General features: G+C 36.5%; 1 protein-coding gene across 2 annotated transcripts in view; it reads left to right on the top strand.

Moving 5' to 3' along the window:
* SLAIN2 (SLAIN motif family member 2) overlaps window positions 1-16,093 on the top strand; it is a 67,502-nt gene that overhangs the window by 32,544 nt on the left and 18,865 nt on the right. Inside the window, exons 4-7 of one of the 2 annotated variants that reach the window (XM_043906833.1) lie at window positions 1,728-1,889; window positions 4,585-4,944; window positions 5,309-5,446; window positions 12,058-12,135. In XM_043906833.1, coding sequence (XP_043762768.1) covers window positions 1,728-1,889; window positions 4,585-4,944; window positions 5,309-5,446; window positions 12,058-12,135 — 738 coding nt within the window. The remainder of the gene's footprint in view (window positions 1-1,727; window positions 1,890-4,584; window positions 4,945-5,308; window positions 5,447-12,057; window positions 12,136-16,093) is intronic. The other variant, XM_043906834.1, reaches the window with a different exon arrangement.

The following is a 16,093-nucleotide window of genomic DNA, read 5'->3' as shown; positions in this document are numbered from 1 at the left end:
GTAACATCAGCAATGCGTTTGGCCTAGGAACTGCTAACAAACATACAGAGCAGTGGTGGTTAGAGAAATTTTGCAAAGGGGATGAGAGCCTTGAAGATGAGGGGCGGAGTGGCCAGCCATCGGGAAGTTGACAGTGACCAATTGAGAGGGTCACTGAAGCTGATCCTCTTTACAGCTACATGAGAAGTTGCCAAAGAACTCAACGTTGACCTTCAAAGTAAACTGAAAGGTAAAAAAGCATGATAAGTGGGTGCCTCATGAGCTGACCACAAATCAAAAAATTCATCCTTTTGAAGTGTTGTCTTCTCTTATTCTGCATAACAACAATGAACCATTTCTTGATTGGACTGTGACGTGCGACGAAAAGTGGATTTTATATGACAGCCAGCAGCGACCAGCTCGGTATTTGGACTGAGAAGACACTTCAAAGCTCTTCCCAAAGCCAGACTGGCACCAGAGAAAGTCGTGGTCACTGTTTGGTGGTCTGCTGCCCGTCTGATCCACTACAGCTTTTTGAATCCTGGCGAAGCCATTATACCTGATAAGTATGCTCAGCAGATTGATGAGATGCACTGAAAGCTACAACACCTGCAGCCGGTGGTCAACAGAATGGGTCCAGTTCTTCTCCATGACAACACCCAACCACATGTCATACAAGCAATGCTTCAAAAGTTGAATGAATTGGGCTACAGTTTTACCTCATCCACTGTATTTACCTCACCTCTCGCTAACCAACTACCACTTCTTCAAGTATCTCAACAGCTTTTTGCAGGGAAATGTTTCCACAACCAGTAGGAGGCAGAAAATGCTTTCTAAGAGTTCATCAAACCCCAAAGCACAGAGTTTTATGCTACAGGAATAAACAAACTTATTTCTTGTTGGCAAAACTGTGTTGATTGTAATTGTTCCTATTTTGCTTAATAAAGAAGAGTTTGAGCCTAGTTATAATGCTTTAAAATTCACAGTCCCAAACTGCAATTACTTTTTCACCAACCTATTAAGATTCTTTTGGATATGTATAGCCTTTATTCCTCTGAGCTGTCTTCTGTCCTCCTTTGGTTTCTGGTGATAAAATGTGTTTTTTAATCCAGTCATTTCCTTCCTCCTGTCTTTGTGCTTCACTACTAAACATCAGAGAACTCCTTGGATCCCCATTACTAGTTTGGCAAAGGAATTTTGTAAACATGGCATAATGTAGGGGAAATGAGCTTAGTGTTCTTTTTTTGGTTTGGTTCTAAATCTCTAAGGAATCCTGATTTTCCTCAAATTATAGTTTTCTTGTTTAGGAAAAGTAGGTGGTTTTATTCAAGGGAAAAGATGATGGTGTTTGCTAATGAAATGGGAGGAGAAAACACTACATAATTCATCTGTTTATAGAGCAGTTTCACTGGCTACCTGGTAGAAGTTTAAATCCTCTAGCATGTGTTATTTGAACATTAAATACTTTACCACTACTGTCTTGAAAACTGAATTTTTCATAAGAATATGGATAAATTATAGCTATAAGAAAATGAGTTTTGTATTTGTCATTGTATATGAAGGAGTCTCTATAGCTGTCTTCATTCTTCATCAGGTCAATTTTTAATTTTAACATCTGGGAATTTTATAAACAGAAAAGACAGAATAACAATGAACTGAATCAATCCAAAGATACAATATCAAGTTAATTGCAACAGATGTTTATTCAATTTTTGTTCACCAAAGTTTGAATCATTTTCTTTTTTAAGGTAATTTGAAAAGTTCATCAGACAGAAATCCTCCACTCAGTCCTCAGTCCTCTATAGACAGTGAATTAAGTGCTTCAGAATTAGATGAAGATTCAATTGGATCCAATTATAAGCTAAATGATGTAACTGATGTGCAAATTCTAGCTCGGATGCAGGAAGAAAGTAAGTATTTTAATGGTTAAAGTTTAGGTCTTTAATTATGGTATAATTTTTTTGCCCTTATTAAATGTCTTACAGTGTTGTGGAATAGTAGTATAATAAGAATAGAAAAGTTGAAATTTCAGAGGCTTTTTGAGCCTGTGGACTGGTTTGTTCATTGACTTGTTTTTAGAGTCCATTGTATGCCGAGCAGTTTGCTCTGTGAGTACTAAGGAAAAGCAGGCTGTGCTCTGCTGTGCCTGGAAATCACACGCTGCGTGTTTCTCCGTGCTGTGATTCACTGGTTACTACTCTATTGCTCGTTTCCTTAGTGTGGATGAGCATTTCTCAGCTGTTCTTTCATTACTACCCGTCCCCTAAGGAGCCTGTTTAGATTTTTTCCCCCTTTTTACCCATCTGTGCTCCCAATAAATTTTAATACCACTGATATATTCTACATCTCTTTGTGTGTACTCTAAGAACCACAAATTATTATATCTAAGTTTTTTTCACAGCCACAAAATCAGTTTTTTCTCCTTGGAGGCAAGTATATCATCTTTCTTAGAATATGTGTATTCTGCTTAAAAAAAGAGAGAGACCTTTAAGGGAAAACAAATTGCGACATTAAGTTAAATGAAGCATGTGATGTTGCTTTGCACAGTGGTCCTTGCAACTTTTTGGGTAACAGGTACCTTTAGGAATCTGATAGAAGTGTTGTCCCCAGAGTACACATGTGCACAAAATTTTTACTATTTCAAGTGTTCATCAGTGACTTGGCTCTCATCTGAATATAAGATGATGATGATAGTATTATTCTTGCCTGTACATTTTATTGTATGGGCTTAACTGAAGGAAGCAATCTCTCTGAAGTGATCTCTTTAAGCTTTACATTGAAAAGATCCTTAAAGCACAGGTTTCAGAGTCTTGACAGCTGGCTGAGGTAATGGAGCAGTGCTATAATTTAGTTCAGAAATTTTCTGTTCATGTCCTTTCTTTTATGTAAGTGTTATCAAGCTGTAACATTAAGAAACTGCAGAACGTTGGTTTCTTACTCTGCTAATTCTTATCCCATTTTTACACATCTTCCCTTAGAAAGAAAGGTTTGGTGTTTACCTGTCTTTAGCCCTACAAACCAATAACATGTTACCCTTTTCTTCTGTAACTTTCTATTAACAAACTCCTCATTCCGAGTTTGGTATTGTCAGCCAATGAGGGGTTATTGTCACATATGTGAAAAAAGAATAAAGAATGCTGCCTGTCACTTAGACTAAACTTACTTGTTTCTTCTTTGAACCCTGATTTTTTAGACTGCAATATTTTGTTAGAAATTCAATCTCGTATTTGCTATAGTTTTCATATTGTATGTCGGTAACACATAATAGAAATTTTAGCCTTTCTTTAAAAATCCTTTCTAAGCCATTCACACAAGCATAAATATTTCTTTTTCTGGTAAATTAAAAAAAGAAAGTGATACTGAAAATGTGAGTGATACTCTTTGAAACCACCATCATTTTCTTTTTAAGAGAATGATTTTCCTTTTTGCAACATTGTTTCTCCAGCTTTTTGCTGACACAATTGTAAAGTAACAGATGTGGGCTTTTGCCTGGTTCAGCTCCCTCATTTTTAAATGAGAAAAGCACAGTGCCCATAGTGGTTGTGATCTCTGTAAGACTTCCTGTTAGTGGAGAACTTGCATCAGGATTGGGATTTTCTTTTCTAAAACAATACTCTTTTCATGGGTCTGTTGTCTTTTGCTAAGTAACACCAAGTAATTTGTCAGTTATTACAATGGTCTCCAAACCTGACCAAAGGGCTGGATGTGCCCTAGGAAACCATAGTGTTATAGGTACCCTGATATGATTCTCTTTCACTTCTTTGGGGAACCATGATGATAGCACTTTCTATGTATGACTATATAACTTAAAAAGTTTGAGTACTACTCAAGAACACAGATCTTCTGGACTAAACTGCCAATAGTTAGCAGGATTTCCTCAATATACTATCTAAATTCGACACTCTTTTTCAATTGTAATTTTTTTCTCATTGAATATGTGTCACATTTGTTTTTATTCTAGAAGTTTTTATACTATTCGAAGGGCTCCTTAGGTTGCTTGGGTGTTCCTGGAGATATCAAGATAAAAAGGCACTCCTTTGAAAATTCTTACTTGATGGTTTAGAATATAAGCTTATTTTTTTGAACTCCATTAGCTTATGAAGCAATTGAAATTATATTTGTGCCCAAGTATTCAATTCCTAAGACTGGGTTAGAAGTTGCCTTCATCATCTTCTGGAGTAAGATTAATCCAAAGGTTTAGTATCCAGGGTGTTTATTTACTCACTGATGTATTCTTTACACTGGTAGGACAGGTAATTATTTTCTTTCAATATTCCTTTAATGTTAATCTCAAATTTGGACTCTGTCTTTTGGAATACAAGTATTTTTAAATTTATGGTTTTCTTTTTAATATAGATTTTGGATTCAAGAAGAAATTTTGAAATTGGGTAAAAGTTTATGAATTTCATGTAATATAAAAATAGCTTTTTAGATGTAGTATATGCATCCTTGTGTGTGGGGAAGTCTAAGATGAATCAAGTAAAAGGGAGTTTTCCTTTACATGTTATATACTATTTGTGTTTCTCAATGATAATCTTGTGCTTTTAAACCTTAAAAATACTTAAATGTTTAATACTAAAGAAATAACACATTCATTATTGTCAGGTCTCCGGCAAGAATATGCAGCCACAGCGTCTCGGCGCAGTTCTGGTTCATCTTGCAATTCTACCAGACGGGGTACTTTTAGTGATCAGGAACTTGATGCACAAAGTTTAGATGATGAAGATGACAATATGCATCATGCAGTATACCCTGCTGTTAACAGGTTTTCACCATCACCACGCAATTCACCTCGACCATCACCTAAGCAGTCACCCCGAAATTCACCTCGTTCTCGATCTCCTGCTCGGGGAATAGAATATAGTAGAGTGTCCCCACAGCCTATGATTAGCCGCTTACAGCAACCTCGCCTTTCACTTCAAGGCCATCCAACAGATTTACAGACAACCAATGTTAAAAATGAAGGTAACTATAAGACTGGAAAAAAATTGTCCTTCATATTTTGGTATAAAGTAACACGGTTTTTACCAAGGTTTTGTATTTTAGATAAGTAGATCAAGAATTTTTACTTAGGTTAGTTTTGCTTTGCCATATTCATGAAGTCATGAAGTGTTTAGATTTTGAGTTAAGTAATTTATGGTTCTTTTTTAAAGGTTCTACCCATTTATAGAAACTGTATTGAGTTATTTTTTATAAGATGTGTTTTTTTCCTGTTAGCTCTTCTAAAGCCTGCAGAACACTCAAAGAATGATTTTTGAATATTTTAATTTTCTCCATCCTAAAAAATGTTTTGACTTTTTTTTTTTTAATTAAAATTCTATTGTTCTAGAAAAACTAAGACGCAGTCTTCCAAACCTGTCCCGAACATCTAATACACAAGTTGACTCAGTGAAAAGCAGCAGAAGTGACTCAAATTTTCAAGTGCCAAATGGAGGTATACCTCGCATGCAACCTCAGGCTTCAGCCAGTAAGTATCTTTTATGTATCAGTTATTTAAAGAAAATGAAAATTACAGAGTTTAATTTTGTGCCAAATAGCTGTACTGTAGTAAAATGTAATGCTTATTAGTTTTGTAAGATAATCATAGCTATATTAAATTTAAAATTTGTCCCTATTAAATATCCAGTTGTATCAATACTTAAATCTGTATGAAACTGTAGTCTCTAGAATTTTGAAATAAGCAAGTTCTGTTTAATTTATAAATATATATATATTCTTTAAAAACCTTCTGTTCTGCAATACTGAACATTAAAAATGACAGAATTTGGGGTTGGGGGGTGTGGAATAGTCCTGAAACAGACCATTTAAAACCCAAGGAGCTTTCTTACTAAAATATTAATAAAAATAATAATCGTCCTATAAATATACAAATAAAGGCTTGATAAATTCTTAATAAATACTTCACCAAAGGTAGAATTTTATTTTAAAAAAAAAGGTTGAAAGTAACTTGATGGAAAGAAAAGCTGAAACTGTTGATATAAGGAGACATGCAACATAAACAAGGATTAGAGAATCACACAGAAGGGACTCCTAAGACAAAGCGGCCAGACTGAGCCAAGAAGTGATGTGGGAGTAGATGGGCACTCTGTACTTTACAGAGTGATTTTAAAAGAATTGAACACTTTCCAAGAAGTATTGCTTATTAACTAAGGCAGATATGAGCGTGTACTAAACCCAGTTTTAAACAACTATCAGAGTTATTTCTGCAGTCTTAGAAATGCTCAGTATGCATGCCTTCTGTCCCACAGTTCACATCAGTTTTGTAGTCTGATTTATTCAGTTCCTTTGTGACATATTTACTGTTGGTGGTTAAAGTGGTCACTGTGATGTGTTCCTTCATTCCTCAAAGCGGTGATGCAGTGATGTAAACACACAGTTACTGAAGGTCCATTTATGACTTCTGCACTGAGTGGCAGCTGTGACAGCGCCCAGCTCTTCCTAAGCCCCCCGCCCTCCTCGGCTCGGTTGTGTCTGCTGACGTGGCGTACGTTATGTTAAGCTGCTGCTATTTGGTGCCTCAAAAATTCAGTCTAGAAACAATTTTGGTTCCGTTTGAACCAAAATGACTTTTGTGATAATATTGATAAGTTTTCCTTATTTACCAATTGTAAATGATATTATTTATATTATAAAACTCACATTGTGCTATCCCTTATATTCATAATTCTGCTTAATCCTCTGAACAAGTCTATAAAGTATGTTCAGTTACTAATACATTTTTACAAATTAGGAAAGTGATGCTTTGAAAGGCTATGTAGCTTATCACCTGCTCATTCCCTAGAATTTTTTCCCTATAGGTGAATTATTTTTTCTTTTCCCTCAGAAGTTGATAGTTAAAAACAGATAAAGAAACATAGTGAAATTCTAATCACTAATTTACTTATAAGTGGGATATATGTATGCAGTTTCATAGTAGTATATTTCAGTATTTGAATAATGTATAGGCAGAAGAAATAGTAAGGTACCATCCTTTTTTAAAAATTGCATATACTTATTTGTTTTTATATTTGTAGTTGTGAAGCTTGTTTATGATGAAAATGTCAGAAACATTTATTTTAGTATAGAGTCACACTGTTCACAGGATGTATTTGAAAAGTAGTAAATCCAGAATATTAGCAGGTTTAAAATTTAATAAAGTTTATTTGAGAAAAATATTTAAAACTTGGACTTCCCTGGAAGTCCAGTGGTTAGGACCTGGCGCTTTCACTGCTGTGGCTCTGGGTTCAGTCCCTGGTCGGGGATCTGAGATCCCACAAGCCACATGGTGTGGCCAAAAAACAAAAAAGGTTAAAACTTTGTGTTTAAAGTCAATACATTATAAAGCAAAATAAAATGTTAACCTATTTTTCTGAAAATTTTACATTATCTTTGATATATAATATATATGTGTTTTAATTAGTGTGTGTGTTAGATGTACTGTTACATATCAAAATAAAAAGACTGATATGGTAATTATGTAAAAAATATTACAGTGGCAAGTTTTATACATGAATAGCATTTTAAATATTTCTTACCAACCAGTTCATGTATTTGCTGCATTTTGTTTTCTTTTAAGTATTTCTTCAGCTCTTAAGTGGTAAAGCTTCGGTTCTTACTTGCTGGTCTGCATGAACCTAACTTTGCAAGATTGCTGTTATTTCCACCTAAGGGACCACTTCTTTTGCCTTGTTACTATGCAATCACTATTTTTATATGCTTATTTGCTATGGCTGCATTATTGTGGATGCTGGCATTCAAATATGAATATTATGAGAGTTCTAATATACTTCATTTTGATAGCTATTACCAATTCTTGACTTTTACATTTGGAAAATGTGAGTAACTTAAAAAGTTTAAGAAAACCAGAGCATTGCAAAGGTCATGAATACATGTAATTTTTTCAGTTTCTCCAGTTAAAGGAAGGAATGTTTGTCAGGGACAGTTTTTCAAAAAAACTAGTGTAGTGCTTGTTTTCTAAGACCACTAGAGAACAGGTTTAGTGAAAAGGCTTAATTTTCAGAAAAATATAGGAATTTCTGGTTCAGAAATAAGAGAAGGGAGAAAAACCCAAGACAATCTGCTGGTTTTTAAAAAATAGTACATATTTACTTTCATATGTATTATCTCATTTGAACCTCACAACATCCCATTTTTTGTTTTTATAAAGAGGGAGCAGAGATCCATATAAATTATATGTACAATGCCAAGTAACTAGAGAACTGGCAAAACCAAGCCAGATGAACTCTCAGCTCCCTTGTGTGTCTCCCGATTTCCTCCCAGTTACTGTTTGGATTACATCATGCTGACCCTAACTGCAAATAAGAAGGCATTGGAAAATATTCTTGGATGACTCTGTTGGAGCATGATTTGAGGTTGAACTATAAATACTTTGTGAATCACCACAAAAGAATAAACTAAGTCTGTGTAACATTTATCCTTTGCTTGCTTACATGTAACTAACTGGAAGAACATGTTTGCACAGGATCCAGTGTACTCCTAGAGGAGAGATATATCGGATCAGCATTGTACTGTGGACCTCACACTGAGGAGGGAGTGTCCAGGGCAGCTACCAACTTGTGCATAGCCAGACTGCACCTAGGTCCATGGGGAAGGAATTCTCACCCAAATTTCACTTGTAGCCAAAACACTAAAAGGTTACACTAGAATTTTACATATTATGAAACATGAAGTTGGAGTAAAATAAGTCATGATAAATCTGTGTAGTGGGCTAATATAAGAATGAGTGAAATACTTGTGGAACTTTTGTTTAAGGGTAAGTAGTATAATTATGTTGATTCAGTTACCACAAAGACATTGATACTAATAAGTATAGTTCTTCTGACCTTTACTTCTGGAAATGTGATGGAGATGTGATTGAATACATCTGGAGTGGGAATTCAGAATCTCTATTTTTTAGAAGTGTCTCAGCTGACTCTGGGGCATAGTTAAGTTTAAGAACCACTGAATTGGATCTCAGCTCTGGAGGATCTTGAATATTTAATTGAAGTCTCCAGATTTTATCCAGAGATTATTATTAATTATTACTTAATTATTCAGTAAATAATTAAGATGTTTATAGGGTGTATGTTATGTTCTAAGCATTGGTAATATAAATGTGAAAGAGAGAGCTTGTGCCCTTCAAAAGCAGGAAGTGATGGGGAAACAGAGGTATTAACACTCATCAGTATAAAGAGGTTTTCTGGGAAGATACTGAAAGATATCTCAGCCAGCTCTGGAGGAGGTGTCACATGAGGGAAGAAAGTATAGGTTTTCCCAACAGTGGGACCAGCAATGAAATCTTAAGAATGACACCCTGATTATAGTGGTTTTGTTTGACTAAAGTGTGGGTCACAGGATTAGTGGGTTCAGTGACAAGAATGAGAGATGTAGGTAAGGGATAGATTGTGGGAATTTTAAAATACCATATTCGGAATTCCCTGGCACTCCAGTGGTTAAGCCTCTGCGCTTTCATTGCTGAGAGTACGGGTTCTGGTCAGGAAAAAAAGATCCCACAAGCTGTGTGGTACGGCCAAAAAATAAATAGGTAAATAAAATATATTAAGAAGTTTAGATTTCATCTTAACAAGCTACCTACCCTAGGCTTTTAATCAGGGTTCCTTCTTAAGAAATTGAATCTGATAGCAATGTGAAGAGTGGATTAAAGTTCTAGAAGGATTTGGAGACCAGTTTAGTATACTTTATCATTTAAAACGTGATTTTGGAAACTCCTTGGCAGTTTAGTGGTTGGGACTTCGTGCTTCCACTGCAGCAGGCATGAGTTGGATCCCTAGAGGGGAACTAGGATCCCACAAGCCACATGGTCAAAATAAAGAAATAAAAGTGATTTTGCCATTGGAAAATGGATCAAATTAAGATTGATAATTCAGATTAAAATTTAGTTTTTGTTCTTATTTGTGTAACATTGTGTTTCTTTGTGGTATCATGAAAATCGTTCATTTTATTCTATCTGTATCAGGCAAATTTAGAGTATACTGCCTAAACCTATTTGCAGTCTGATTCTTTGAATTGCCATTGGAGAGTCATCACTTGTCTGTAGAAGCTGTTCTTGTGACATCACACATGAAACTTGAGGGATAAAGTCCATTGGAGTCATTATAGCTGTTAATTTAAATAAGATCTTTCCAGAACAATTGGTTATAGATGATATTTTATATTTAAATCCTTGTTTAAGAAGTCTTAGTGGTTAAGAGATACTGTGGATTGCCAGCGTATGTCGGTTGGTTACCCTTTGCCTTCATTTGCTCCACTACAGCCGCTGTGGCCTGCTTCTGTTCTTCATGTGTATCCGGCACACTCCTACCTCAGGTCCTTACTGCTGCTTCTCCTTCCATCTAGAATGCGTTCCCCCAATATCTGTATGGCCCACTTCCACTCTTCCTTCAGATCTTTGGGCAAATGTCGTCTCAGGAGAAATACTTCTTAATCACCCTATTGATAATGGCAGCTTATGTCTCCTAGTTCTTGTCCCCCTTTCCTACTTAATTTTCTCCTTAGCAGCTGTCACCATCTGGCAGGCCATGTATTTTACTCCTTGTTTATTGTCAGTTTCCCCTTCCCTAAACTCTTAGTTCCATGGAAGTAGGAACTTTGTCTGTCCAGCCAGCTATGTATTCATTATTTCTAAAACAGTACCTGGAATAAAGTACACAATTATTAGAAAGAAAGTAAGAATGAATGGGTGAGTGAAAGAATGAAAATATGAATGGTAGAAAGCATATATGAATAAATATATAAATGAAGAATATTTAATAATGATAGTGCCTGATATTTCTGTGGGATAGGTATGAAGTAGTGCATTATAAAATTGATTCTCTCTTTTTAAGTTTGGGGAATTTTTTGCTAGTCCGCCTGGCAGTGTGTTCAACTTAAACTGGCATCCAGCATTTAGTTGCAGTAGTGTGTTGTAATAAGTGTTGGTAGAAATTGAAATCAGATGGGTTTGTTACTTTTTAAAAATGTTTCCTATTAGTGAAAATCCTATCTCCATTGATTGGATTAAGCAATAGAGATAAAGAAAAATTCTCCTTAACTCTTTTTGGTGATGTATCAAGTAATACATTTATCCACAAATGACTGTTTGAATGCTGGCCAGATCTATGGTTTGAGATCTCCGTTTTGGGGCAGGTGGAAGTGGTGCTTATAAATCCTAGAGGCGTATGAAGTCTGATTTTCGCATCACAGGATGATGTTTTAGAACCACTGGCATAGGTTTCTGCGCTGGCGGCTATGGGACTCACCCGTTCATTGGAGCCGTAGTGAGCTTTAACTCTGGAAGCCTCTGAACTGCTGCTTGGTTGTCAGTTTTGAGAGTCTTACTGCAGTTAATAGAGGAGGAGTTGTGAAGGGAGCTTAGAACTCCTCCTTGAACACTTAAAAAACAGATGCTCTTACTCCTCCAAATCCCTCAACCCCAACATGTACGCACACACATCCCTACCCCTCACCATCCCATATGCATACGTATATAGTCCAGATCCGTTGCTCCCCAAGGTCTAAAATGCCGTTAGTTAAATTCTACACCAAGATGGTGTTGAACATATTTAAAGCAACTAGATTGTTGATTCCCTTGAGGACCTGCCTGGTTCTGAGTTTTCTTCTCCTTTTTGAGTGTGAGGATTACTATTTTGTGTTAGGACAGTTCATCTAACAATAACTGCTTTGCCAGTCTGCTTTTTTGCACTGAACAAGTACTACATTTATTTTTTTTTTTTTCTGTACTGTGTGCTTGTGTTCATCACTTTTACTTACTAGCTTTGTATTCTTTGCATCCTGTAGCATGTTTGCTGGTGGTTTGTTTTCTCTGATATTTTGATCAGTTTACATGTTATAGATTTTCTCATCTATAAGAAACAATTTCTTAAAGTATGCACTTTGCACTAAGATTTCCATTCCCTTTCTTTTCTAACTTAATGCACTAAGCATCACTTTGATTCCTCTGATTTTAGGTTTCTGACGTATTCTCACCTGTCTGTTTCTTGATAAATTTTCAAGTTTGTATTAAAATATTCAAGTTTACAGAAGCTATAGCCTTTATCTTGTCCTTCCAGGCAAATATTACAGTTCCTTATTTTTCAACAGCTTCGCAAAGGCTGAAAAATTTGCCTCGTACTTCCCTCAAAGCCAAACAGTTGCTTCAAACTTCATCTCCAAAAAGAGGTAACTACAGCCTCTTACTAAGTTTTAAATTTCAACAAATGATCAAGTTAGTTAAATCTTTCACCTTTTGGCATACTGAGTCAGTGATGTCTATAGGGCATGTTTTAGTCTTTTTTTTTTTTAAATAATAATGAAATAATGTGGATTCATTCTCTGTTACTTGGATAAGTCCAGAAGAAACTTATTTTCTACAGAGGTATGTATTGAGTTGCAATTCTGAAAGGAATAAATGATATTTATTTATGATAGCTTTTCATATTAGAGAATTTATCATTTTTCTTACCTAAAACTGAGGGTCACTGTTTTAATTTTGTTAGATAAACTAATAAATGCTTTAAAATGTATGAAATGCCAGACATTCTGTATGCAATATTTTTTCCTCTGACTTTGGTGTTTGGATTTACTTATCTGTAGGATGAAATGGGCCTGTTTTCATATTAGAGATTGATTGAGGTTAGAGCATAGTTATGGTTAACTGATAATGTTTGGAATATTTATGGAATGGTAGTTTTTATAGGAACTGACAGTTGAAGAAATATTTGAAGGTTGGACATCAAAGCTATCATATTGGTTCCAGGAGATTGAATGTATGCTGCCGCTGCTGCTAAGTCACTTCAGTTGTGTCCGACTCTGTGCAACCCCATAGACGGCAGCCCACCAGGCTCCCCCGTCCCTGGGATTCTCCAGGCAAGAACACTGGAGTGGGTTGCCATTTCCTTCTCCAATGCGTGAAAGTGAAGTCGCTCAGTTGTGTCCGACTCTTAGCGACCCCATGGACTGCAGCCTACCAGGTTCCTCTGTCCGTGGGATTTTCCAGGCAATAGTACTGGAGTGGGGTGCCATTGCCTTCTCTGATTGAATGTGTGGACAGCTAGAAAAAAGTAGAATTGGGAGAAACACTGTGGGATTGGATAGACCAACAGTAATAAGAATAGATAGAAAATATATATATATATATATAAAGAATAAATAGGACTTCCCTGGTGGAAAGTGGTTAATAGTCCATACTTCCACTTCTCAGGGCAGGGTTTGATTCCTGGTCCCTCTGGTCAAGGAAGTTCCAAATGCCGGGCAGCCAAGAGAAAAAAAGAATGAATAGAAACCTCAGAGAATATGGGACAGAATAAATATAGGCAGTGAAGAAAAATATTTCCCTTATCTGCATAGATTTCCTCACAGCTTCAGAACTCAACAACTAACAAAGATATAAGAAGGATAAAACACTTTCAGAATGTTACATGGAAAGAGGAGGTTTGAGGTTTGATTTGTTGAAAAAACGATTTAGTTAATATGGCTACAGAAGTACTGAAATAGGTATCAATACTTCAGCAAGTTCATTAAAAGCAAATGATTTACCAATGATTTGGTGGATGGTATAATTTAAGGAAATACTTTTAGATATTAGAATCCCAAGAAAATAGTCAAATAGAAAATAAGAATGTAGGAAAGTTTGTGTTTTGGATGTCAGAAGTTGATCTTAGGCCTCCAGTAGGGGTGTTTTTGGGTGCCACTATCACAAATAATGATAGACGGAATAGATTATGCTCTTTTATTGAAGAAGAAGATGACTTATTAAAGATCATTGTAGAAAATGTTCTTAAATTTTTTGAGGACCCTAGGCCTCTTTTTTGAGATTTCCAAATACTTTTGAATATTTTTAGGTATGGGAGGAAGGTGAAAACAGATGATCATAAAAGGATTGTAGTATCTACAAAAGGGCAGGAGAGGATATTAAGTTTATATATAGTATTTTTTGGTATGTTCCATAAGCTTCATTTTGGGGGCCTTAGGTTTATATAATTTAAAAATTTTACTTGATTCTGTGTTGCTGTTTATTAGATTGAAAGGGAAGGTGACAGTCGCTCAGTCATGTCCGACTCTTTGTGACTCTTTGGACTGTATAGTCTATGAAATGCTCCAGGCCAGAACACTGGAGTGGGTAGCCTTTCCCTTTTCCGGGGGATCTTCCCAACCCAGGGATCTAACCTGGGTCTCCCACATTGCAGGCAGATTCTTTACCAGCTGAGCCACAAGGGAAACCATTATTAGATTGAGAAGATCGTAATTTCTGGCTGACATTTTGGGGGAGGGATGGGTAGGGCCTATAGAGATTACATTATTTTTGTGATTCTGAGCTACCAAACTACCTACCCTCTGTGATAACAGGAAAACTGAGTCTCATAATTCCTGGTACCTCTAGCTGTCTAGTTGACATGGTAAAGGGAGAGTAATTTGTGCATGTGCATGTTTGATTTTTTTGTTTTTTTAATTTCATTTTGTTTAATCTCTTAATTATCTTAATCCAGACTCCCATATTTTCTGGTTGGTATTGTGACTTGGTGATCATTTACACTATAAGTTCTAAACTGATTGAGAAATGGTTTATGACAGGATTTTAAATACTAATTTAATTACTGGTAAAACTGAATTGGAGAATCTCTCTTGACTGGAAGGTCAAAATGGATTTTCTAATTTCCCCTCGTCTTGACTTTGTGAGAGAAAGGGGTCTGCTTTGGACTGTGGGATTCTCTGATCTTGTAGGGATGTAATGCAGACAGGACACATGTTCACAGATACCTTTGAGTGTTAAACCTGCCCAGTAGAGAAACGGACTAGATAGTAAATTGCCACATAAATCAAATGTTCCTTATCCTGGGGATAAACCTATAACGTTTTCTAGAAAGCTGATTTACTTACTTTAAGGGCTCACAGAATCGTGGGAAGAGGAAGTTTTCCTTAAACTCTTGGAAAAATAGTCACTGATTTTAATTGCATCTAGTAGTGGCTGGGGTTTGAGGATGGGAAGAGAAGTAAAGCTGTGCTGCCTGGCGCTGAAGAAGCACTCCGTAACCGTTTGTTGGGGGACGCGGCCGACCGGGCCACCGACTCAGGGAGGCTGCACCGCCCTTGTTTGCGTTGTCTCCTCGCAGAGCTTTGGCTTCTCCATCCCGTCTTCCCTTTGAGAAGAGGGAAGAGACCCACTGTGTGTTTTTAAGACTTCATAGGAGTGACTGCTTAAACTGCTTTGCTAAAGATATATTTTATCTACCTCCAGTTGTTGGAAAATCAGTGAAGTAGAGATAAACAGGGTGGGAACCTAACCAAGTTAGGGGGAGAAAGTGACTAATTAGAAAAATGAAAACGATCAGGGCAAATTTTAATGTTGTTGTTTTTTTTAATTTGAATGTTTTTTATTTTTATTTAGAAGGAAAAAAGCAACTAAGGCGTTTGTGATGGTAGTTGTCTAATACTGCTTTAATATTCTAACTCTCTGTATTTTGAGATATTTAACATGAGATAAGCAATAGTTAATCAGAGTCCTTATTGATATGGACCCAGGAATTTTGTAATAACTCTGGATCCAAAATTTAAAATTTCTTGTGTTCTCTTTTCTGTCAGTTAACATGTACTGAATCTGAATCAAACAGGTTCAGTTCAGTCGCTCAGTCGTGTCCGACTCTTTGCGATCCCATGAATTGCAGCACGCCAGGCCTCCCTGTCCATCACAACTCCCAGAGTTTACTCAAACCCACTTCCATCAAGTCGGTGATGCCATCTAGCCATCTCATCCTCTGTTGTCCCCTTCTCCTCCTGCCCCCAATCCCTCCCAGCATCAGGGTCTTTTCCAATGAGTCAGCTCTTCGCATGAGGTGGCCAAAGTACTGGAGTTTCAGCTTCAGCATCAGTCCTTCCAATGAACACCCAGGACTGATCTCCTTTAGGATGGACTGCTTGGATCTCCTTATAGTCCAAGGGACTCTCAAGAGTCTTCTCCAACACCATAGTTCAAAAGCATCAATTTTTTGGCACTCAGCTTTCTTCATAGTCCCAACTCTCACATCCAGACATGACCACTGGAAAAACCATAGCCTTGACCAGATGGACCTTTGTTGGCAAAGTAATGTTTCTGCTTTTTAATATGCTATCTAGGTTGGTCATAACTTTCCTCCCAAGGAGT

This window comes from Cervus elaphus, chromosome 6 (genome assembly GCF_910594005.1).
Source record: "Cervus elaphus chromosome 6, mCerEla1.1, whole genome shotgun sequence".
Lineage (NCBI taxonomy): Eukaryota > Metazoa > Chordata > Mammalia > Artiodactyla > Cervidae > Cervus > Cervus elaphus.
This window is presented reverse-complemented; position numbering and strand designations above follow the sequence as displayed.